Raw genomic sequence first — 26471 nt, forward strand, 5'->3', positions numbered from 1 at the left:
ATTCTAACCCCCTTGCCATTGCTTCCTGCCTTGGTCAGCCTTCTGATCTCTTCTTGGCGAAAAGCTGCCCACATTTCCTCCCAATCTGGAAGGGTCGCCCTGCCCAGTATGCTCTAGACAAACACCTCCCAGTCTTTAGAGACTGCGTTCAGGGTTGTTCTCACCATCAATTCTTGATCCGGCGTGGCCCCTATGGAAGTCAGTTGATCCCGGATCTCCTTCAATCAACTGAGGAAGGTGTTGATCTGTTCTCCCTTCTGCATCTGGTATGACCGTAGGTGATTTTCTAGTAGCATCTTCCTCTGCACGGAAGTATGCTGATACAACTTTGTTAGGGCCTCCCACATCTCATTTGCCATATTCTTCTCGGCAATATGTGGTACTACATGGTCCTTGACCCTATCAAGGATGATGCTCTTGGCCCTTGCCATTGCATCCTCGTACCTATCGTTATCAGTCGGGTCAACTGGGACCGCTATTGTCCTCAAGGCGAATTGCTTGAGACGGTTCCTGTCTAGAACAGCTAAGATTTTGGCCTTCCAGACTATGAAGTTTGAGGCTCCATCCAGTCTGTCCTGGTCTCTTACCTCGTTCACTACCATCTCGTTGCTCCTCTACCTCCCTCCTGGATGTTCTTGGTGTGACTCCCTCTAAGCCTGGATTTCCCTCCTGGAAACCCTTCTGCCAACGTCGAGATGCCCCACTACGAATGTTATGAAACCAGCTCACAAAAATATAGATGAACTTCTTAGAAATAAGCCTCTTCGGGGGGCAACCTCCTTTACATTACACAAATGAACAATTCTTAGATGATACAAATGACAAGACCTCCTTTCTATATATAGGAGTCTAAGGGGTCATAATATAATCAGAGCTGACAAAACAATAATAATGTAAGGGCACAATAATAACAATAATGGGCTTCTATGGGGCACAATAATACCAATATGGGGACTACATGGGCACAACAATATAATAAAGGGGTTGTACTAATAACAATAAGGGGTTACACTAGTAGTATAGGGGCCTAACATGCCCCTCTCCTTCAAAAAGTGTTGTCCTCAATGCTTGAGTAGTTCTTGATGCTTCTGTATAAAATTATTGTCCTCCCATGTGGAATCTTCAGCAGGTAAGTTCCTCCACTTGATGAGATACTCTGAAATTGATCGATTTCATAGCTGTCGGGTTCTTGTTTTTGTGACTACTCAAAGCTCCAATATGATTCTTCCTTCCTCGTCAAGTTCTGGCAATATTGTTTGAACTAGGATCCTCTGCAACTTTTGAATGAGTGGCCACACTTCTTCGTCCTTCTTCAATTCATACCTTGTTTCATTTATCCAATCTGGTTGGATAATAGAAATGGAGCACAACAATGCTTCCACATCCTCATCCTTTCTTGAGAGTGCATCTTCCACAACATTTTGCTTCCATATTTTGTAGATGATTTCAAAATCATAACCCAACATCTTTGTGACCCATTTTTGTTGCTCTTCAGAGGATAATTTTTTTAAAAAAGTATTTAATACTATCATGATCCATTTTTACCTTGAAGTGTCTTCCCATTAGGTAAGGTCACCATTTCTCAAGTGCGTGTAGTATTGCCAACATGTCCTTCTCATAAATAGCTTTCTTGAGGGACATTTGTTTGTATGTATGTGACCATAAAAATACCCAATCGCCTACATCAAAACTTCTTTCATTGCGATGTTGATATGTCTGTTGTTTCATTCAATTCTGCACTAAAGTGGCATTATCCTTTAAAAGTTGGAGAACTTGTTGTTGATGATCGATGTGATCTTTCACTGCTTGAATCTTTTTCTTCTTGATATTTCCTTCTATATTTAGAGTTTGAGGAGTGGTAATTTCTTCCAGTGCATTACAAGATATGGTCAGATTCATTTCTTGATGCTCTATGTGATCTTTCACTTCTTGAACATTTTTCTTCTTGATATGTCCTTCTATCTTGATAGTTTGAGGAGTGGTAATTCCGGCCATTGCATTACAAGATATGGTCGGATTCATTTCTTCTTTCTTGATGTGGTCTTTCACTTCTTGAACCTTTTTCTTCTTGATATGTCCTTCTATCTTAAGAGTTTGAGGAGTAGTAATTATTTCCAATGCTTTACAAGATGTGGTCGGATTCATTTCTTCTTTCTCCGAGGTTGGTTCCTGGTGTATATACTCTTCTTTTGATATTTCTTGATCCTTTTCTTCCTCCTCTCCACAATCAATGTAAAATAATTTCTTCTCAACACACTTATGACCTTTAATGTATTTTTTATCACAATTGTAACAAAGCCCTTTTTCTCTTTTTTCTTCCAATTGTTGTAGTGTAACCTTTGTATGTTGCGGAAGGCTAGGAGAAACAACACTTCCATCTTTATAGTTGTGAGGGGTAGACTTCCTTGTTGCCATAATTTTTCTTTCCACTTTGTAACAAAGCCCTTTTTCTCTTTTTTCTTCCAATTGTTGTGGTGTTGCTCTAAAGAAGGTGTTGCTCTTTGTATCCTCATAATGTGCTATAATTTCCTCCATGAAAATTGACCACATAACAAGTGGTTTATGAGAACAAAGCCCTTTATACCATAAAAATTGATCTTGTTCTAAATATGAAGATGCAATACATACCTTTTGTAACAGTGGTACGCCACGTAGATCAAAATATTTCTCCATCTGTAGTATCCAATTTACTGGATCCTTGCCATCAAACTTCCTCATCTAGATTTTTCTTGATTTTAGGAGCTCGATCTTGAAACGACTGTAACTCTATAATTTCAGATCTCCAAGTTCTAAAATTTCTTCCTGCTATAGCTCTCTGAGTTCTCTTTCTAACCCCACAAGTCTGATTAGAATTTTATTATCCAAGAAAGAGTTATGCAAACTCTCCCATGGTGACCTGATTATAGACTAGTTCAGTAGAGAGAACTTGTATGACGTGTCACATCTCATTGTTTCGACCTGAAACTGATAGACAGAAAACTACAGGAAGTCCTCTTTCTGAAACTTCTTACGAAATTTCAATCTGATGCTCAGAACAAAAGTTATGATGATTATCCCTCGGTCACCTGTTTGGAATGTAATTCGGGATTCTGCAAAATCTCTAACTTCCTCAGATCATATCTACGAAAATATAGTGAGACAAGATCTGAAATTCGGACCTGAGGTTCAAACCGATTTCTTCTCAAATGGGTTTTTTTCTCTTATGAAACATCGCAAAAAAAATGTTATCACAAAAATTCCACGATGACTTGTTTGGAGCAGCAAAACCCTAGAATCCAAAGCTCTGATAACAAATGTTTTGAAACCAGCGCAAAAAAAGATAGAAAAGATAGATGAACGCCTTAGTAATAAGCCTATTCGAGGGGGCAATCTCCTTTACATTACACAAATGAACAATTCTTAGATGATACAAATGACAAGATCTCCTTTCTATATATAGGAGTTTAAGGGGTCATAATATAATCAGAGCCGACATAACAATAATAATGTAAGGGCACAATAATAACAATAGTGGGCTTCTATGGGGCACAATAATAAAAATATGGGGACTACATGGGCACAACAATATAATAAGGGGGTTGTACTAATAACAATAATGGGTCACACTAGTAGTATAGGGGCCTAACACTGATCATTAGTGCAGTTGCACCACTGATCCGGATTACTTAGCTAGAAATCCTCGGTAGCAACTCCCTCCTCCTTGGTCTTGCCCTGTTAGGTATTGTTCTGACTACAGTACTCCACTATCTTCACTCTGCAACTTACCCACAGCCTCCTAAGCTCCAACAAACTAAAGGTTAGACCTTCTAGGCTTTGCACAATCCCAGCACCAGCAAAATCCGCACCTGCTGGCCACAGGCGTCAATCCTTCTTGACTAAGAAATATAATCGAGCACTGCGTAGGTCAAGTCTGCTCCCCTCTGCCACTGCACTCATCCTCTTCCCGGCTCAAACTTGATGACGCAGGCATTGTGTCACCCCTTCCTTGCTGCTTCTCTGCTAGGAATAACTTCTTTCACTCGGGACAACTGTTTTCTGCTACTGTTGCTCTGCTCGGCTGATGTCCTCAGTTCTCCTGTGATCTGCAACCACGCTCTGATACCATGTTGGAATTTCTAAGCCTAACTGTTAGAAACCCTTCATGTACTTTACTGATTTATTCTTGCCTACTTGTTTGGTTAATTAACAAGTTATTTACCATGTAAATACTGGAAATAAATACAAGTACATTCTCAACACATTACAGATCATCAACTAAAGGAAAAACAAGCACACAAGTGACACCGTTGTTTTTGGACCAATGTCCCCGGAAAAACCCAATAAAGGAAAACTGATCCATCTATCTGAGGGTTTTAATTATTAAGCAGTTTCTAAATACAATCTGGGTGCCAAAACCAACTCACCCAACAGAGAATAATCTCGGCAGTAGTACCTCTCAGTCGAAGATTGATGTTCCGGCTGAAACACCGGATAAACACTCTGACAGCTCCCAACTCCAATCTGCCCCACGAAAACCCCAGAGTCAACCCTTTCTGGCCCAACGTCTACCCAGCGTCACCCTAGCTCACCCTATGTCAGCCTTTGGAGGTACTACGTCAACCCTATGTGTCACCCATGCTAGTTCTCTGAGGCACTGCGCAGCTCCTCGCTGCCTCTGTGTGAGCCCTGGCTGGCTCTACATGAACCTCTAGCTGGCTCTGCGTCCCTCTCTCCCAACTTTTGCATTGATCTTCCCGGTACTATCTCTGCCTCTCTGCTTCTGTATTCATTGCTCCTCAGCTGCAACTCTGATCACTCTTTCGACTTCCTCAGCAAACCCTGCCCCAGAAAGTCGAAATCTTGATCAACTCGATTTGTTCTCCAGGTGACCCTCAAGCCTCCTCTTATACTTTTCTCATTGACAATTCAACGACCGAGATTGAGTCCCTAATCAATGGCTAAGATTAACTCTAGCTCGATCCATGACTTTTGGACCCTTCTAACACAGTTTTATATTAATTCACATTAATATTTTATTTTCCCTAAGTTTATACTTAGGGACTCCATAAAAATATTAATTATTTTAATATCTCCCAAATTGTTTAGAATCTACCCAAACCATTTCTAGGTATTGGATATCTCATGTGCTTTAGCCTCTCCACCAATTTTCATGGCTAGAGCACATCTAATGCTACCCCAAATCAACATCTTGAAGAAATTAATTTTTGGAGGTCTCCCACCAAGCGAATATTGAAAATTTCAAGAAAAATTGGACCATTGGGCCTTGGTGGTTCAGTCAAAGTCAATTTTCTGAGAAAATTAGCTCAAAATAATTATTTTTGAGCTAATAAAAATGGGTTAAATCAGTAATTCGAAAATTCCTCGAAAGTAAGTATTTTTTACGGTAGAAATTAAAAGTTGATCAAAAATCTATCAACAGTCGAGATTATTTTGACGAGGATCAAGCCAACTAGCCATTATTTTTCCACTTAGAGGAATTATCTATAAATTAGAGGTCATTTGTATCTCAAACCATGATGATTTTTGGCTAATGTAACTCTATAAAGTTGATGTAAAGCTACTGTCCCACTGCAAACGTTTTGAATAATCATAATAAATACTTTGGGGTGCAGTTCATGGTGTATCTGATCTACTGATTAGTGGTATGTGTTGGGTACGAGCATTACTATATTGTGCTTTATAATTTTTATTGAATCGTTATTTTATTGTAGGTGATAGAAACATTCTATTAGTAAGCTATGGGCTTATCTTAGGTGATCCGATTCACTGTGTGTTCTAACGGTTTATCTTTCAAAGAATATATAATGTTTGCAGGTTCCCCAGCTCTTGGACTCCAAGTTCACAAATTGTGGGAATAGGCTGACTATGTTTGGATCTTAAATATTTTTTATAGTTTTCTAACATTCGCTAAAGCTGTGGTTTGGCATTTATCTTTCGAAATACATTTAGCCATTTATCAAAATTTTGCAAAAAAAAATATTCTAAAAAATGCTTTTAAGCATTGTACGCATGTATATTTTGTAAATATAATTTGTATAATATACTTGTAAATTATTTTATTTTTTTGACCCTTGTTTTGCAGCTGGGGTTTTCTGGGGTTTTTTATTTTTTGTATATATTGGGGTTTTGGGTGTTTGTAAATTCATTTGTGCAAGTGAGATCAAAGGAAAATTGTTGGATTAGATCTAGATCTAGACCCTTGAGGGTAATATCTAGCCTCTATGAAAATTTCGCAAGACAAACTACTAAAGAATTTGTAGTAAATCTAAAAATCTGAAGAAAATTCAAATTTTGGAGCAAGGGTTTCAATTTTCCAAGCCTCCCAGGCCTAGAGTCCCCCTTTCGATTAGTAGTTTACCCTCCTTGGCCTCAACGCTAGCATTTTGAGGCCTTGCGTTAACCTTTTTCTAGCCTTAGAGGCTAGCCACAAGCCTAAAGAGGCCCTGGGCTGCCTCCTTGCCTCGGTCGTGGGCTTTCAAGCCCTTGTAGGGCCTGGCCGCAAGCCTTAAAGGCTTCAAGCTCCCTCCTTGACACTAAGCGACAGCCCCTTAGGGCTTTCCATGTGCCACTAAGGCCTCCAAGGCTTGGTCGCAGCCCTTTTAGGGCCTCCTCCTTCGTTCAACCCTCATTCCCTCTTGGCTTGCCCTTTACCCTAAGCCGCAACCCTTGCAAGGCTTACGATAGCCCTAAGGAGCCTCTTTCTCCCTAACGCAAGCGTAGCTAGGCCTTGGGTCCCTTCTCCTCCTCAACACTAGCCTTCTAGGGCCTAGCATTAGACTTTCGTGGCCCTAGTTTACCTCTCCTCCACCCTTGGTTGGTCACTTGGATTTCTAGACTGAATATTCGTGGGTTTTGTAGGATAAATTGCCTCAGGTTTTGTATTTTCAGGTGCCAAGTCACTGGAAAAATTTTGGCAGCTTGGTCATGTTACCACTCAAATTAGCAGGGGTCCTAGAAGGGGATCCTGTAGGGGCAACTGCTAGGTCAAGGTAAACAATGGAGCAATATCCCATTGTCACCTCAGCTAAAGCTCACTACTCTTTACGAACTTTCATTGATGGGAGGATACCCAGTATGAAGGGAATCACCTAGAGAAATCAGTCAATAAAGGGAAAGGAGTGATTCCTAAAGGCCTATTCACAAGAGAGACCCAAATTATCATTTGCTTGCTTGAAAAGCAAGGTGTAAGGTGTTGAAGAAAGTGTAACTAGATTCGGTATTTACAAATGTAATTTTGATCTTTGCACTTGTCAAGAAAAAGAAATATTAATTTTGTAGATTATAAGAATCAGTTTCTTGCTCATTTCATAGGTCTAGGAAAGTCAAAGAGTCAAAGTCATGTATAAAGAGCTCTTCTTGAGCCTATGTGTAAATGTATACTAGTTTAAAAGGCCCTCCAAGACAAGCACAATCCTCCTGAAGACATCAACTAACAAAACGATGTAAAAAAGTCATGTCGTCCAGGAAATATATATATAAATGACAAATCGGCTCAAATAATAGACACATCCTTTCAATGGACACGTCAGCTAATTATGTTAGATCCAGAAGGTAATATTTAAAGCATGGTCAGACCTAGGTGCTTATGGGAAATAAGTTATAAAATAAGAAACACATTCACACTAACCATAAAATATTTGGCATATCACTCAACAGAAACCTATCATCCAATTGCAGAGGGACTTCCTTTTACTGCAGTGATCAATCCAAGATCAATGACATTTACAGGACTAATGTAGGATTTTTGCAAACAACTGACAATATTGTGATTATCAAAATATAATCAATTGGGCATTTGTGTACTTTTGTGTCCACAAGTGCCCAATTCAAATTCCCATGGATAAGGTGCACTAGTCTATACCAACAGGATTACGAGGGATACCATCCACAAATGTGGGGAAGCATCCCTTGGGTTTCCTATGAGGTTTTTCCTTAGAAAGAAGGCAATCTAATCAATTGGTCAAAAGTTGAGGATGAGAACAGCATGCGAGGATGCATTATTGGGCCTAGGCCATGGGTTGCCACCATATACTTATTAAGTCATCAAGGAGGTTAAGGAATTGTTTTCTCATGTGCCTTCTTAGCATGTCTGGAGCTTTCTGAAGATATACTAACATGAGTGCATGTTCCTATCAAAGATAGGTCTCCCTAGTTAAATCTCCATATATTTTTCTATTCAAACTACTAAACAAATTCCTACCTAAGAATTTTGGCTAGAGTTGTAACACTATGAATCATCTTCCATACATACAGAATTTAAGTTGATCTTGACCATGTTCCAGTCAATTGTTTGAAACCTAGTACCTAGGGATAATCAAAAGAGTTAGCTAACAATGGAAGCATAGCTCAGATCTAGTGATCCAGAAGGTAACATTTAAAGCATGGTCAGACCTAGGTTCTTAATGGGAAATAACTAATAAAATAAGAAACACATTCACACTAAAGAGAAAATATTTGGCATTTCAATCAACAGAAACCTATCATCCAATTGCAGAGGGACTTCCTTTTACTGCAATCCAAGATCAATTCCATTTACAGGACTAAGGTATGATTATTGCAAACAACTGAGAAGGAATTCGCCCACTTTTTTAATTTATTTTTCAAGGAATTCTAATTTGCGCTTTCTCTTCTGGAGCTGTTCAACTAATTCTGTTATAATTGAGGAACTTGCGAAACCTTATATGCAGCTATACTCTCATGATTCCCCCAGAAGGTGGAATTGATATAAAAATAGAATCTTTTAATCATGTGATCTTGTTCTAATTCTTCCCAGACTAAATAGTAGAATATTATTGACTAGTAGTAACTTGAGAACAATAAAATATTTTCTGTGGCTCTTTGGTAAATTTCATATTTAAATCCATTTATATTTCCTGCATTAAACATACGACATCTGAAACATGGCATACTGTTTCACTGTGCAAACCTATGGATCCAATGTTAATGAATGTTCCCTTTGCATCATAATCACCCCAGTCCATGAATTCCAATATATTCCTAGTTCCAGCCAATTGCAGTGGCATTCCAACCAGCACACCTTCACCCATGGAGCCCTGAACACATACCTGTGAAAAATATAATGGAAACGGGACCTAATCAGAGGAAAGGATGCCACAGCTTACAATGAAATGAAATTATATAACGTCTACTGATGGCCAAAATAGGTCAGAGGAAGTCTAATGTACAACATATCAAAATAATAATAGGGGGAGCACAAAAGCCTTCTCCCTAAAATACAACAGAAAACATAAAACTAAGAGAACAAGAAGAATAAGAAGTCCCTATAGATCAAGCAGAGCTAACTATAGTTACGAAGACAAATAGAACTAAGATAGGTTGTAAGAGAGGAATATCAGTGGCTGAGAGGGTTTTTAGCATATAGCAGACTGCCATCTATATATTCTATAAAGAGAAATAATTTGAGAAAAGTTACCTTTACACGCTTCCCATCATCAGCAAAAGTGAGAGCAATTACTCGTATAAGCTCCATCAGTGTGCCAATTCTGTACACATCCTGGACCCATATGAGGTCAATGGTAAGCTTACAAAACCCAAAGTACAGATAATATTTGTGACCATCTCATAAGAGAAAATCTTACCATGTCAGGGTTCAACTCTGGGATATTTATTTCAATCTGCACAATCAAAGAATCAATGTGTTAATATAGATAAACCTCCCAAAATACATTCCTTAATTGTTTCCCATTGTTCTCCTTTTAGCAATCAGCATGGGTACATGCCCATGTATCATCTACAACTTTCATGGGTTATGCATTACAAGAGTTATTACAAATCAGTTATAAGCATCAAAGCAAATGGAAACATGCATATCAAAAATCAATGTCTTAAGCAGCTAAAGTATCTATAAGAGAGATGAAAATACAAGAATAGAAGATCAAAAATGCTGCTCATATTACAGAAGATGTATTGGTAATACCTTCACCAAACACAAACATTAGATGTATCTTCCATGCAGTTTCGTGGAAATCAAAAAGGTTAATTTGGTAACAATTCTAAACACTGGAGTGTTGCAACTAGGTGATAAAAATTGTTCAGTGGGATTACTTCAATAGAAACTGTAATATTCCCAATTTTTGTGCATGCAAAAATAATTAAGAGTTTTGACAATTTTTGGAGATATTAAATAAAAAAGAGATTTTTTTTTTTGTGGGAGAAAAGCGGAAAATATTAATTTATGGAGAATGTGTAATGTTCCTTAAGTAGGAATGCAAGCAATATAAAGCAAATAATCTAGGCAGCAAAATATAAAAACAAAATGCACATTAAACACTCATGGAAATGCTGCAAATAAAGAACTGCTGGAAAATAGAATGGTGCACCTGCGCTTGTCTCAATGGACAAGCATGACCAAGCCTAGGTGAGAAAATGGCTAATCTGATGACTGCTCCAACTGCTGCACCAATCTGCACTGTGCTGCCAAGAAAACTGTCTTTCTGCTAGGTTTGAATGGTTGAAAAGTCCACTTCCTGTGCTCAGAAAATTATATGCTTTTAACCCCGGACTCCTTGGCCTAAACCAAGAAAAACCTATGAAGGAATTTAGCTGGTTTAAACTTCTGAAATTCGACCCCCCTAGGAGCCCAACTTCAGCTGCGACTGCAAAATTCGGCCTACTAGACTTTGCCTGTAAATCTGCCCGAAAATGGTCCCAAAGTGTTGGGTTGACCCCTACTATCAATCCCCTGACTTCCCGGATGGGCTTCCGCCCTATGGCACCTGCTCCTAAGCTCCACCAAAAAGTTGGACTGGCCCTCTCCACTATCCCCAAGCCCGGTAATTCAAACTGTTGGGATGCTAGCTCTGCTGGCTGCAAAACTCACATGAAATTCTGGCCTACTTCTACTCTCCCAATCCTCTAACTCTCCTAGCAAATGTTTGATCAAAGATGGCTCCAACTCCTCCTGCATATTCTCTAGCTAGCCAGAAATACGCACTCCTTGTTTGTGGGTGAATGGTAGTGTTTTAACGCACTCCCGGATCTCCTGAAATGATTATGGAACTACCTCCCTAGGGCAGGCACGGAAGGTCCCCCGAAGGAAAGGTTGAATCTCCTGCTTGAGAGATTCATGGCTAAATAGCCGGTTGACTCAGCTAAACACCAGAGCGAACAGTCAAGTAATTTCGATTTGCAAGATGTAAGAATCCCTCCAAATGAGAGCTTCCTCCTCCTTTTTGTTGATTTTTCTGAATCTAACACATCAGAAATTCCTATTGCATTATCTGATTTACTTCACCTACTTGTTTATTCCTTAACAAGTTATTTAACCATATAAATACTGAAAATAAACACACGCTATCTCAACTCATCAACAGATCATCAACTGAAATAATAGACAAACACACAAAGGACGCCGTTATTTTTGGACAGTCGTCCCCGGAAAAACCCAACTTGGGAAACCAGTGCAACAGTTCTAAGGGTTTTATTATTAAGCAGCTCTTCTTGAGTACAACTGGGTGCCAAACTGGTTCACCCTACAGAGAAATCAATCTCGCAGTAATACCTCTCTTCGGAAGCAGATATTCGGCAAGTCTGCCCCACGAAAGTCTCTCCAATGCCTCTCTAAAGCTCTGCGTCATCCCTCCTGGCCTCCACGTCAACCTGGAACCCTTTGCATCAGCCTTCTGATGCTCTGCGCTTGCTCTTTGGCCCTCTACATCAGCTACGCAGGCCCTGGTAGCCTCTGCACAATCCCTCTGGCCCTCTACGTGGCTCCTATTGGCTCTGCGTAGCCTTCTCTGACTCTGCGCTGGTCTTCCGACACTATCTCTGCCTCTTTGCTATGCACTCACTACCCCTCGCTACAACTCTGATCACTGGTTCGATTTCTCTCGGCAAACCCCGCTCCAGAAAATCGAACTGACTAATCAACTTGGTGTATCTCCAACTGACCCTCAAGCCTTCTCTTATACTTTTCCTATTGAGTCTTCAACGGCCGAGATTAAATCTCTAATCAATGACCAAGATTAGCTTTGGCTTGATCCATGTCATTTAGAACCTTCTCACCCAGTTTTATATTAATACCCATTAATATTTTAATTTAGCTAAGTTTAGACTTAGGAACTCCATCAAAAATATTAATTATTTTAATATCTCTCTAACCAGGTGGAATTTCCCCAAACCATTTATGGGTCTTGGAGATATCATGTGCTTTAGCCTCTCCACCAATTTTCAAGGCTAGAGCACATCCGATACTACCCGAAATCAACACTTTTAACTCCTTGGGCCTTCCTTACCTCATGTGGGCCCCTCCATCTAGCTATTTGACTTCCCTCCAAGCCATTCGAATGGCCTAGTTGGAATTCACATGTGCGTGGCCCCCACATTCCACTAACAACCAAATAAAGTCGAATTTCCTCCTAAGTCCCTAAGTCAAAAATGTTGGGTTCTTTTCCTTAGCCAAAATTGTGCAAAATTGTGTAGCAACACCCTGTTACAAATGTATTTGAGAAGGGACATGACAGTCCTCCCCTCCCAAATGTTGCTTGCCCTCAAGCAACCTCAAAGCTGGGTGCTCCAAAATATGCTCACCCTCACAGGTGGCATCCTCATCTAGCAAGTTCTTCCAATGCACCAAGAACTCCTTGATAGTCCTGCTCCTCAGTTTCCTTTCCCTGCTCTCCAAGATGGCCTCAAGTTCCAAAACTAAGTGGCCCTCATCATCTAATGGGGGTAGATCTGTTGCTACTGTCACCTGTTGTCCCAACACCTTTTTAAGGCATGAGAGATGAAATACATTGTGGATCTTACTCCCCGGAGGCAACTCTAGCTCATAGGCCACCTCCCCAACTCGTCTAATCACTTGGTAGGGCCCATAGAAGCAGGGTTGTAGCATCTTGGCCCCCTTCTGCTTTAGCGTGGACTTCCTGTAAGGCTGTAGCCGGAGGTACACCAAGCCCCCCTCCTTGAAATGCCTCTTTGTCCTGTGCCGGTCTGCGTACACCTTCTGTTGGTTTTGGGTTGTCACCAAATTATCCTTGAGAGACTTGAGGATGTCTTGGATCTCTTGGACCCAATCTTTAGCCTTTGGGGCCCAACTGTATCCAAAAAAAATGTCAGCAAAAGATAATGACATCATATCCATATAAAGCACGGAAAGGAGTCATACAAATGGACATCTAGTGAGTGGTGTTATAGCAATACTCACCCAGATGCAACCACAGAATCCAATCCCTCTGCTGACCGATCATGTACTTCCTTAGGTACCCCTCCAACCACTAATTAACCCTCTCAGTCTGGCCATCTGTCTGAGGATGGTAGCTGGTGCTAGGAGTGAGCTTGGTCCTGACCAATCTGAAAAGTTCCTGCCAAAAGCCTCCCATGAACCTGCTGTCCCTGTCACTCACAATGTTCTTGGGGAGCCCGTGCAACCTGAAAATCTCCTGAAAGAACAATTCTGCAACCTGTGCAGCCGTGTATCTAGTGGGGATGGTGAAAAAGTGGGCATATTTGGTCAACCTGTCGATCACTACATAGATGCAGTCCTTCCCTTGCACTGTGGGGGCCCCTGTGATGAAATCGATAGAGATACTTTCCCATTTCCCCTCGGGGATGGGAAGTCGTTGTAGCAATCCTGCAGGGTGGATTAGCTTCCCCTTGTTCCTCTGACATGTCTCACACTCTTGTACGTGCTTCTACACATCCCCCTTGAGGCCCATCCACGTGAATCTCTCCCTGACTGCCATATATGTTTTCTGGAACCCCTGGTGCTCAGATAATGGTGAGTCATGTGCTGCCTGGAGCACCCTCTCTCTCAACTGCGAGTTGGGTACTAGGAAAATGCGCCCCTTGTAATAGATGACCTCATCCATCACTTGGTAACGCTCATCTACATGGTTACCCTCCAAGACCTCGCATTCCCTCCAGTCCTTGGAGTACTCCACCAATAGCTGAGCCTTCTAATCATGGCAGATGCTCATGAGGTATAAACCAGCTAATCTCCGAGATAGAGCATTGACCACCACATTGTTCTTTCCACGCACATACTCTATGTCGAAGTCATAGGCCTGCACCTTCCTGACCCATCTCTGCTGCCTGTCATTGAGGCCCTGCTTCCCCATGAAGTGACGAAAACTGTTGTGATCAATCTTCACTGGAAACCTGTTGCCCACCAAGTACTGTCAAAATTTGGCTAATGCATGCATGATGGCCAACATCTCTTTGTCATATATGGAATATGACAGTTCATCTGGTAGGAGCTTCCTATTGATTTTGGGTAGCATCAGATGTGCTTTAGCCACGAAATTTGGTGGAGAGGTTGGGGCACATCAGATCTCCAATACCCAAAAAGATTTTGGGAAAATTATAAACAGTTCAAAAGATATTAAAATAATTAATATTTTTAATGGAGTCCCTAAGTCTAAACTTAGGGAGAATAAAATATTAATATGGATTAATATGAAACTGTGTTAGAATGGTCCAAAAGACATGGATCAAGCCAAATCTAATCTTATTCGTTGATTAGGGACTTAATCTCAGCCGTTGACATGTCAACAGGAAAAGTATAAGAGGAGGCTTGAAAGTCACTTGGAGAATACAACAAAGTGATTAGTCATTATATTCTCTAGAGCGGGGTTTGCTAAGAGAGATAGAATTAGTGATCGGGAGATGCAACTGAGGAGAAATTGAGTACAGAGAGACAGAAAGGCTGAGATAGTGTCGAGAGATGTTAAGTTATGGTATGTTCTATGCTTATAACAGTTTACTTCTTTTTCTTATTATATTCCATCGATTAGCAATCACATGTACATAAAGTAAAGTGCAGATAGAACATTAAACGATCGACAGAAAACAAGCCAAGACAAGAGACATAAGATGTGGCGGCTAGCCAGGGACAAACCCCACAATGTGTGGGGAAACCCTTTGATCAAATCTTCTTTTATCTTCAATAATTCAGCAGAGAGAAATAGTACAATAAATCTGATTCATATCAGCAGTAGCAAACTCTAGATCAATAGCATCAGCATTAGCGGCTTCATTATCAAACTAGGGCAGTCCATATCTCACAAACCGACCGTCGGATTGACTTCATTCCTCCACCAAAAGTTTCGGCTTCCAGAGGAGGTTCAGATGAACCTACAGCGCAGTTCAGATGAGGAGATCTTCTAGGCCACGCAAGTCAATCTTTACTTCTACAGTTGCAGCTTCAGTTTCAGCAGTTTCTGGCTTCAAACTAGGGCAGTCAATATCTTGCAAACCGTTCGTCGGATTGACTTCATTCCACCACCAAAAGTTGCGGCTTTCAAAGGAGATTCAGATGAACCTACAGCGTAGTTCCAAAGAGGAGATCTTCTATGCCACGCAAGTCAATCTTTACTTCTGCAGTTGCAGCTTCAGTTTCAGCAGTTTCCGGCTTCAAATTAGGGCAGTCGATATCTTGCAAACCGTTCGTCGGATTGACTTCATTCCACCACCAAAAGTTGCAGCTTTCAAAGGAGATTTAGATGAACCTACAGCGCAGTTCCAAAGAGGAGATCTTCTAGGCCACGCAAGTCAATCTTTACTTCTGCAGTTGCAGCTTCAAATTCAACAGCTTCCGGCTTCACATGTGTGAGAGAGAGAGACCCATTTCAGCGCAGTAGAGAAGAGATTCATATCTGCGCAGTAGAGAGAGAGAGATGTGATGAGATGAATGAGTCCAAATGAGGAAAAGTCCTCTTATGTTTATACACAACGTTGGTGGGTGAATAGATGCGACTGTTGGGCTTCTGAGCCTACATGAGTTGTAGGTCGGCTTGATAATAATTCCATAATCAAAATAAATTCATATCTCCATGAATACTTATCGGAATCAGATGATCTTTATACCAATCCTACACCTCTCGACGAGAGGAATCTAATAAAAATATTATCAGCCATGAATAAGATGACCCACATGAAGTTTTTCTCTGGTGCCAATTTTAACACTCCCTCTCAACCATGGAGAACTTCATCTGCAATCTGTCTATCGGTCGTTACTATTCATCCATCAAATGCACTGCCCTGTACAGCCTGACCCTTGCCCTGCTCTGCTCTATTTTGCCTGTTCTACTTTGTCTTGTTCTGCCCTGCACTAATCTGTACTGTTTTGTTTTGTTCTGCTCTGCTCTTGCATTGTTTTGTTCTACTCTGCTTTTGTCCGAATTATGAAGAAGAAGAAATGATTGAGGATGTATCATACTGACTCAAAGTCAGTTTCAGAGTATGTACCACTGGTCCCAGACCAGTCTCAACCAACCCAAAGTCAGTGTCATAGTGAGTACAACTCCAATGGTCCCAGACCAATATCATCCTCCACTGACTCAAAGTCAGTCTCAGAGTATGTACCACTGATCCCAGACCAGTCTCAACCGACCCGAAGTCAGTGTCATAGTATGGTACAACTCCTACCACTGGTCCCAGACCAGTATCATTGATCCCAGATCAATGGAGGTCATCCTAGCGTAGGGAGTACGGTAGTTACAACGATGCGTCCATCGGTACTACTATGGTCCCTAACTTCATTTCCCTGCTCATTGATCAGATGAGAGGTACTTCCCATGAGTCCCAGACTGCATGGGTAGGATGCCTCGACAGGAGAACTAATCAATCCTGTCCTCACAGGAGAGTACATCAATCCTGCTACAATTGCCATGGAGAACACATCAATCCAGGCCTCACAGGAGAACACATCAATCCTGCTACAATTGCCATGGAGAACACATGAATCCAGGCCTCACAGGAGAACACATCAATCCTGCTACAATCGCCGTGGAGAACACATCAATCCAGGCTGCCATGGAGAACACATCAATCCAGGCCTCACAGGAGAACTAATCATCCTGCTACACAGGAGAGCGAATCATCTTGTCCCACAAGAGAGCGAATCATCTTGTTCCAGTGTGCACCACCAGGAGAGGGTGAGTCACCCTGTGGTCATATGTTGCTCCAGTAGGAACCGCAAGCCCTCAGAGCTCCCAGAGCTCAATGTATGCAACATGCAGGACCCTTGTACAAGGGTTTCTTGATGACTCCAAGTCGTTTGGGAAAATCACAGATTAGATCTTTCCTCAGGGCTTTGACAAGGTGTATCGACCTGTACATCATCTTAATGCGATGGAGCCTCCTTGCTCATTGACTTGCCATATCCCAGATGATGTCTATCTGCTGGAGCAATCGACGAATACGGGATTCCTCAATAATCGAATCCCACCTCTGGTTGTTACAAAGAATCACAGTGGTATCCAATGTAAATCCAAACAGCTCACTGAAGAGATTTCACAACCAGACTGCCTCACACGAGGTCATGCTAGCAGCAATATATTCTACTTCGGTGGTGCTCAAAGCCACTGACTTCTGCTTCCTGCTCATCCAGGATATCGAAGCAGATCCCAAGGTGAAACAGCACCCGGAAGTGCTCTTACGGTCCACCACACTGCCTGCCCAATCAACATCAATATATCCAAGTAGTCTCACATCTCCGACAGTGTATCTTAATCCATGAGAGATTGTGTCCTGAAGACATCTCAGAAGATTCCTGGCATCAATCCAGTGAGGCTCTACCAAATATGAGCTCACAATGCTAACTGCAAAACATATGTTCGGACGGAGGTTCACCAAGAACATCAATGCGAATGAGTTTTTGAAACTCAGAGGCATTTCCCAAGTCTGGTCCGACATCACTACCATATAACTTCTAAAAGTTAAGATCCTCGAGGTAGTCACAGGCTTGCAGTCCATCATACTGAATCTTTCCAATATATTTACCACGTATTTTCCTTGAGATAGGAAAATTTCCCTTGGCTTCTGCCACACTTCAAGTCCTTGGTCCTTCATTTCAAATTCAAAAGCCATCTCCCTCTTACATTTGTGAATGAGAGGGTATGCACCTGTTAGAAAGAGGTCATCCACATACAACACCAGTATCAGAGGCTTGTCATCTTCAACCTTAAAGTAAAGGTTAGGATCAACTTCACTCCTAGTGAATCCCAGCTTCATCAAGTAGCTATCGATCCTCTCATACCATGCTCGGGGTGCTTGCTTCAGCCCATAGAGAGCCTTCTTCAACCTGCATACATGAGATTTTCAATCATAAATCTCAAATCCTTCAGGTTGCTCCACATAGACCTCTTCTTTGATAGAATCATGCAAGAACGCGGTCTTAACATCCATCTGATGTAGGTTCCATCCTTGTGAAGCCACAAGGGCTATGATCAAGCGGATGGTCGTTTATCTGGAAACAGGTGCAAATATTAGTCTATACCTCCCTTCTGGGATAAACCACGAGCAACAAAATGAACCTTATACTTTTCCATACTTCCATTTGCTGCATGCTTTATCTTGTAAAGCCATTTTGAAATAACAATTGTCTTGTCCAGGGTCTGGGAACTACTTCCCAGACATCATTCTCCATAATAGACTCATATTCTATGGTCATAGCACCCTTCCATAGTTAATGCTTGACGACATCTGAGAATGATGAAGGTTCATTTTGTATGATCGTGCTCATGATGGTCAGGTATCCTTGATACCTATTAGGTTTCTTACTTTCACGAAAGGTTCCTCAGGGTGCAGCATGTCCTTCAGCATCATCAAGTATCCCCCTAAGCCATGAAGGCCTCTTCCTAGAAGAGGAAGGCTCATGTGGATGAGGATCAATCGGATCCATGGGTTCTTCTACATCAGGCATTGATTCATCATCCTTTTCTTTCAGTTCCCTGGTGTCGGCTTCTTGAGAGCTACTCAAAGTCAGCAGATTGTCCACCTTGCTAAGAGCCATATCTTTGTCAAAGGTGACATCATGACTAATCACGACTTCCCTTTGACCGGTGGTGAACATTTCTTCACGAGTTTAGGAACCCAATGCTTGATGAGGGCATCGATTTTGTACATATACGGCGGTGATTGTAGTTTCAGCCCATAGAAACTTTGGAAGTCTTTGATCATGTAGCATGGCCCGAACAGCTTCCATCATCGTGTGGTTCTTCCTTCCCACCACACCATTCTGCTCAGGAGTATGTGGTGTAGTAGTCTCCCTCTTAATGCCAACCTCAGGTATGCCTGAGTAAACCAATTGTAATATATCGGAGGTCTTGCTTTGGCTTGAGGGGAATGGTCCCCTTTTGAGCTTTCCTTTGGCACATCCCGAACATACACCTTCTTTCTCTACTCAGAATTCGGGCATCCTTGTAACCATTTGTCTTACATCAAGTATAGCTTTATAATGAAGGGGGGCAAACCTCTGATGCCAAAGTTCGGACTGAAGAGTTGTGTCACAAGACATGACACCAAGCGGACTTCCATCGACCTGATATGATGAATCAACACTAAACCCAAGAGTAAAGGCATTTCCATATACATACCTTGCCATTGCTTAAGGTTACCTTGTAGCCTTTGTCTTCCATTGCTGAGATGGACACTAGGTTCTTTTTGAGGTCAGGTGCATTTAATACATCCTGGACTTTCTAGCCTTCTTGAATGGTTGTCCTCTTCCTCGATCTCCAGCTCTCCTCTTACCTTTGCTGTTGAATTTGTCATTCCTTTGATTTGCCATCAGAGGGATTTTGATCATCGTCCCGGTGTGAGTCCTTTCTTCTCTTTGCATGAGAAGAAAAGGCAACAGGAGGACCTTTAGGCATGGGCATTTCTTGCACTTCTTCCCTTGTTTCTTCTTGAATGCATCTAGCCATTAATTCCTCGAAACCAGGAATTACATTATAGTTCAAAAGAGTAGACCTGAACACATACCATTCAGATGGTAATCCTCCGAGAGTTGTGAGTGCCATTTCTCTGTCAGTAATGGTTTCCCCAATAGATAGGAGATCGTTCTTGATCTCGGTGATTCTTAAGAAGTATGCTTGCATACTTTCATCTTTACCCTTCTTGATTTCCCTCAACTTATTTCTAAGAAACAAAACTTGATTTGCATCATTAACTTTAAATAAACTCACCAGTCTGTCGTAGATTTCCTTGGAGGTGTCTAGATCAGAGATGTAGGCCACCAAGCGCTTGTCCATAGAGTCCCGGATGATCTTCTTTGTTTTGACTTCTCCATTTTTCCATTTGTTCCAGGCAGCAGCAGATGCATTTGATGAAGGCTCAACAATATTGCCTCTTACTTGGTCCAGCACTCCTTGATCTTCAAGGGTTAGATCGATAGACATCTTCCATCCGTGATAGTCAGCTTTCTCACGGAGCTTGTCTTCGGCAGGAGAGAGTGTTGAGGACCCCATAGTTCTTTTAGGATAGCCTTGCCAATCTTCTCTTCAATGATTGCTCTTGCTCTTGCTTGGGCTTTGTCTTCACCTCTGCTCTGATACCATGTTAAGTTATGGTATGTTCTATGCTTATAACAGTTTACTTCTTTTTCTTATTATATTCCACCGATTAGCAATCACATGTACATAAAGTAAAGTGCAGATAGAACATTAAACGATCGACAGAAAACAAGCCAAGACAAGAGACATAAGATGTGGCGGCTAGCCAGGGACAAACCCCACAATGTGTGGGGAAACCCTTTGATCAAATCTTCTTTTATCTTCAATAATTCAGCAGAGAGAAATAGTACAATAAATCTGATTTATATCAGCAGTAGCAAACCCTAGATCAGTAGCATCAGCATTAGCGGCTTCATTATCAAACTAGGGCAGACCATATCTCACAAACCGACCGTCGGATTGACTTCATTCCTCCACCAAAAGTTTCGGCTTCCAGAGGAGGTTCAGATGAACCTACAACGCAGTTCAGATGAGGAGATCTTCTAGGCCACGCAAGTCAATCTTTACTTCTGCAGTTGCAGCTTCAGTTTCAGCAGTTTCCGGCTTCAAACTAGGGCAGTCGATATCTTGCAAACCATTCGTCGGATTGACTTCATTCCACCACCAAAAGTTGCGGCTTTCAAAGGAGATTCAGATGAACCTACAGCGTAGTTCCAAAGAGGAGATCTTCTATGCCACGCAAGTCAATCTTTACTTCTGCAGTTGCAGCTTCAGTTTCAGCAGTTTCCGGCTTCAAACTAGGGCAGTCGATATCTTGCAAACCGTTCGTCGGATTGACTTCATTCCACCACCAAAAGTTGCGGCTTTCAAAGGAGATTTAGATGAACCTACAGCGCAGTTCCAAAGAGGAGATCTTCTAGGCCACGCAAGTCAATCTTTACTTCTTCAGTTGCAGCTTCAAATTCAACAGCTTCCGGCTTCACATGTGTGAGAGAGAGAGACCCATTTCAGCGCAGTAGAGAAGAGACTCATATCTGCACAGTAGAGAGAGAGAGAGATGTGATGAGATGAGTGAGTCCAAATGAGAAAAAGTCCTCTTATATTTATACACAATGTTGGTGGGTGAATAGATGCGACTGTTGGGCTTCTGAGCCTACATGAGTTGTAGGTCGGCTTGATAATAATTCCATAATCAAAATAAATTCATATCTCCATGAATACTTATCGGAATCGGATGATCTTTATACCAATCCTACACCTCTCGACGAGAGGAATCTAATAAAAATATTATCAGCCATGAATAAGATGACCCACATGAAGTTTTTCCCTGGTTGCCAATTTTAACAAGAGAGCAACGCAATAGCCAAGCAGAGTGACGCAGAGCCAGCCAGGGCTCACGCAGGGCCACACAGAGGCAGCTAGGAGTTGTGCAGAGCCTTAGCGATGCCAGCGTTGCTGGCGTAGAGGGCCAAAGGGATGATGCAGGGCATCCCAGGGCTGACGAAGACTCATCCAGTGGACGCATGGCCAGCGTGAGGCAGAAAGGGGCTGACGTAGTCCAGAGAGAGGCTGACGCTGGGTTTTCTGCAGCAGATTTGTGTTGAGTAGCTGCCAGAAGAATTATCCGGGGTTTCAGCTAGAAGATTTGTCAAAAACTGAGAGGTATTACTGCCAAGGAAATTCTCTGTTGGGTAGGCCAGTTTCGGCACCCAGATTGTACTCTGATATTGCTTAATAAGAAAACCTTCAAATAGCTGCATCGGTTTTCCCACATTAGGTTTTTCTGGGGACATTGGTCCAAAAATAATGGTGTCATATGGTGTGATTGTTTCAGTTTTCTTTAGTTGTTGATCTGTAATATGTTGAGCATGCACTAGTGTTTATTTTCAGTATTTACATTGTAAATAACTTGTTAAGGAAAATAATAAGTAGGTAGGAATAAATTAGATAAAGTGCATGGAGGGTTTCTAACTAAGTAAACTTAGAAACTTCAACATGGTATCAGAGGGTGATTGCAGATCACAAGAGGACTAAAGGACATTGGTTGAGTGGAGCAATAGCAGCAGAAAACAGTTGTCTCGAGGTGATAGAAGTTGTTTCTAGCAGAGCAGCAACAAGGGTGATGCAGTGCCTACATCATCAAGGGTGAGCTAAGAAGAGGCAGCAAAAAGGCTGAGGAAGACAAAAGAAGCCTCACGTAGAGCCACGCAGTAGCTGGCCGGGCTAACGCAGTTGGCTGAGGAGGTCGAGTTGCTGGTGTTAGGATTGCGCAGAGCCTAGGAGCTCTCACCTTCAGGTTGTTGGGGTTTAGAAGGCTGCGGGAATATTGTAGAGTGGAGCTAGTGAGGTACTGTAGTCAAAACAATACCCGAAAAAGCAAGGCCAGAGGAGTTGCTACCGAGGGTTTCTAGCCGAGGAACCCAGATCAATGGTGCGGTTGCACAAGACGATCAGAGTAGGGGGCATCTCAACAGCGACAGAAGGATTTCCAAGAGGGAAATCAGGACTTAGAGGGAGTCCAGAAGAGAACTTCCAATGGGAAGTAAAGACTTAGAGGAGTCGAACAGAGAACTTCCAGGAGGGAAGTAGAGGAGCATCATGGCACTACACAGAGTAAGAGACCAGGATAGACTGGACGGAGCATCAAACTTCGCAGTCTGGAAGGCCAGAATCTTATCCGTACTTGACAGGAATCGTGTCAAGAACTTCGCCTTGAAGGTAATAGCTATCCCAGTCGACCCCAATGATAATGACAAGTACGAGGAGGCGATGGCAAGGGCCAAGAGCATTATCCTTGACGGGGTCAAGGATCATGTAGTACCACACATAGCCGAGAAGGAAACAACATTTGAGATGTGGGAGGCTCTCAAGAAGCTGTACCAGCATACTTCTGTGCAGAGAAGAATGTTGCTTGAGAATCAGTTGAGGTTGTATCAGATGAAGAAGGGAGAACCGATTGACACCTTCCTCGGAGGACTAAATGAGATCCGAGATCAGTTGACTGCTATAGAGGCGACACCAGATCAGGAGTTGATGGTGAGGACAGCCCTGAATGCTGTCTCAGAAGACTGGGAAGTATTTGTCCAGAGTATACTAGGCAGAGGGACACTTCCACCTTGGGACGAGATGTGGGCAGCTCTTCGCCAGGAAGAGATCAGACGGCAGTCGAAGATGGGTAGCAGCAGCAAGGGGATCAAATTCAAGCAAGAGGATGAAGATGTGGCTCTAGCATCTGAGGGAAAGCAAGAAAAGCGTAAGAAGAAAGAGCTCTCCAAGATCAAGTGCTTCCACTTTGGGGGACTAGGTCATTATGCGACCCAGTTTCCAAGGAAGAAGAGTAAGGGAGAGTCTTCCGAGACTAATGCAGCACCAGCACAGGCAGAGAAGGAAGTTTTGATAGATGATGACTCTGCCATGAGTGCACACGCGCCACTTGAGAAGAAGTGGGTAGACATCGAGCTCTAGTCAAGTGGACTACAGGCGAGGAGGGGCAGGATCCTTGAGGTACCTAGCCTCTTGGATTAGACCTTGCTACGGGAGCCCCGAAGAGGAGTAGCAGGACTGGTTGAGTTGGGTAGAGAAGGATGCAGATGAAGCGGTAGAGAGAGCTACAGTGCAGAAGTCCCAAGACAGCGCGAGGCTAGCAGGTTGCAACAGTGCGAGAGGCACAGGAGTGTTGCACAAGTGCAGGATGGCACAGAGACGTGTGCAACGGTACGAGATGCAGGGAGTTGTTGTAGTAGCGCAAAGGTCAGAGAGGGAGAACTTGTCGGCGGCAAAGGGAGCTTCAGCATCAGTGGGTGTCTCTAGCCCAACAGGGAGGTTAGAGTTGGGAGATTAGTTACTTACTTCTTAGTAACTGAGTTGCAGTGCAGCAGTGGGCAGCACGATGCAGCATGATGAGAGGAGGTGCAGTGCGGATGCAGTGCTGGGAGAAAGGACCAGCAGCAACACAGATGCAGAGGGAGTTGTCGTACAGATGCAGCAGTGGCAGTGGCAGAACCATGGGCAGCAGTACAGGATGCAACAATGCAGAGGATGTTGGGCAAGAAGGCCTAGCATCAGCACAGGTACCGATGCCGAATGATCAGAGTAATACTCAGTGAGGAGTATTGCTAGAGCACAGTCCTCGCTAAGAGGGAGTGTTGATTTGGGGTAGCATCAGATGTGCTCTAGCCACGAAATTTGGTGGAGAGGTTGGGGCACATGATATCTCCAATACCCAGAAAGGGTTTGGGCAGATTCTAAACAGTTCAGGAGATATTAAAATAATTAATATTTTTAACGGAGTCCTTAAGTCTAAACTTAGGGAAAATAAAATATTAATATGGATTAATATGAAATTGTGTTAGAATGGTCCAAAACACATGGATCAAGCCAGATCTAATCTTATCTGTTGATTAAGGACTTAATCTCAACCATTGATATGTCAACGGGAAAAGTATAAGAGGAGGCTTAAGGGTCACTCGTAGAATACAACAGAGTGATCAATCATTCTATTCTCTAGAGCAGGGTTTGCTAAAACAGATAGAATTAGTGATCAGGAGATGCAGCTGAGGGGCAATTGAGTATAGAGAGATAGAGAGGCAGAGATAGTACTGGGAGAGCAACGTAGTAGCCAAGGAGAGTGACGCAAAGACAGTCGGGGCTCACGCAGGGCCACGCAGAGGTAGCCAGGAGCTGCGCAGAGCCTCAAAGAGGCTAGCATTGTTGACGCAGAGGGCCAGAGGGTTGACGCAAGGCATCCTAGGGCTGACGCAGACCCATTTGAGGGACGCAGGCCAGCATGAGGCAGAGAGGGGCTGACGCAGTCCAGAGAGAGGCTGACGCTGGGTTTTCTGCAGCAGATTTGTGTTGAGTAGCTGCTGGAAGGATTATCCAGGGTTTCAGCCAAAAGATTTGTCAGAAACTGAGAGGTATTACTGCCAAGGAAATTCTCTGTTGGGTAGGCTAGTTTCGGCACCCAGATTGTACTCTGATATTGCTTAATAATAAAACCCTCAAATAGCTACACTGATTTTCCCACATTGGGTTTTTCCGAGGACATTGGTCCAAAAATAATGGTGTCATATGGTGTGATTGTTTCTGTTTTCTTTAGTTGTTGATCTGTAATATGTTGAGCATGCACTAGTGTTTATTTTCAGTATTTACATTGTAAATAACTTGTTAAGGAAAATAACAAGTAGGTAGGAATAAATCAGATAAAGTGGATGGAGGGTTTCTAACTAAGTAAACTTAGAAATTTCAACACTTCCGAATCTCGAAAGCAATGGGATGCCCATCCTGTGATAAAACTGCTCCAACTCCCACCCCGGATGCATCACGCTCCATGGTTAAACGCTGGAAAAAATCTGGAAGTGCCAAGACTGGGCAACTGCTCATCACCTTCTTGAGGCGATCAAAGGCAACCGGTGTTCCATCAATCCATGTGAAATCCCCTCTCTTGGTCAAATTAGTCAAAGGTGCTGGCAGCTGTGAGAACCCCTTGACAAACTTCCTATAGTAGGTGCAAATGCCCAAGAAACCCCTCAGCACAGTCACATCTCATGGTACTGGCCAATCCCGGATGGCCCGTATCTTCTCCTCATGGACCTTCACCCCATCAGCACCGATGATATGCCCTAGGTAGAGCATCTTTGTCAAGCCAAACTCGCACTTGGATAGTTTGGCATAAAATTGTTGCTCCTCCAAGATGCGTAGTACCTCCTCCAAGTGTTGGAGATGCTCCTCCCATGTCCGGCTGTAAATCAGAATGTCATCAAAGAAAACCAGCACAAACCTCCTCAACTGTCCCCGGAAGACATGGTTCATGCATGACTGGAAAGTGGCCGGAGTGTTGGTCAGCCCAAATGGCATGACCAGGAACTCGAAGTGCCCATAGTGGCACCAGAAAGTTGTCTTAGGGATATCCTGATCCCTCACCCTGATCTAGTGGTACCCTGAATGCAGATCGATCTTAGAGAAGTACTTGGCTCCTCTAAGCTCATCCATCAGCTCATCTATGCAGGGAATGGGGTACCGATTCTTCAATGTCTTCCGGTTGAGGGCCTGGTAGTCAATGCACATACGAAGGGTTCCATCCTTCTTCTTCACCAATACTACTGAAGAAGCGAAGGGACTGGAACTTGGCCTGATATGGCCCAATGCTAACAGCTCCTTAATGGCCTTCTCTATCTCATCCTTATAGGCCTTGGGATGCCTATAAGGGGTGGTGATCACTGCCTGCACACCCGGCTCCAACTCAATAGTGTGCTCAAATCCCCTGTTAGGTGGCTACCC

At 42.7% G+C, this 26471-nt stretch overlaps 1 protein-coding gene across 3 annotated transcripts in view; it reads right to left on the minus strand.

Moving 5' to 3' along the window:
* The window catches only part of LOC149145260 (adenylate kinase 5, chloroplastic-like), a 399806-nt gene that overhangs the window by 251488 nt on the left and 121847 nt on the right, over positions 1-26471 (minus strand). For all 3 annotated transcript variants that reach the window (XM_089447347.1, XM_089447346.1, XM_089447348.1), the window contains 3 exons: positions 9600-9635; positions 9434-9514; positions 8927-9065 (listed from right to left, as the gene is read on the minus strand). In XM_089447347.1, coding sequence (XP_089303473.1) covers positions 8927-9065; positions 9434-9514; positions 9600-9635 — 256 coding nt within the window. The remainder of the gene's footprint in view (positions 1-8926; positions 9066-9433; positions 9515-9599; positions 9636-26471) is intronic.

Source organism: Pinus tabuliformis, chromosome X, assembly GCF_031772625.1.
Source record: "Pinus tabuliformis cultivar Carrire ecotype Pingquan chromosome X, CPIR1, whole genome shotgun sequence".
Taxonomy (NCBI): Eukaryota; Viridiplantae; Streptophyta; class Pinopsida; order Pinales; family Pinaceae; genus Pinus; species Pinus tabuliformis.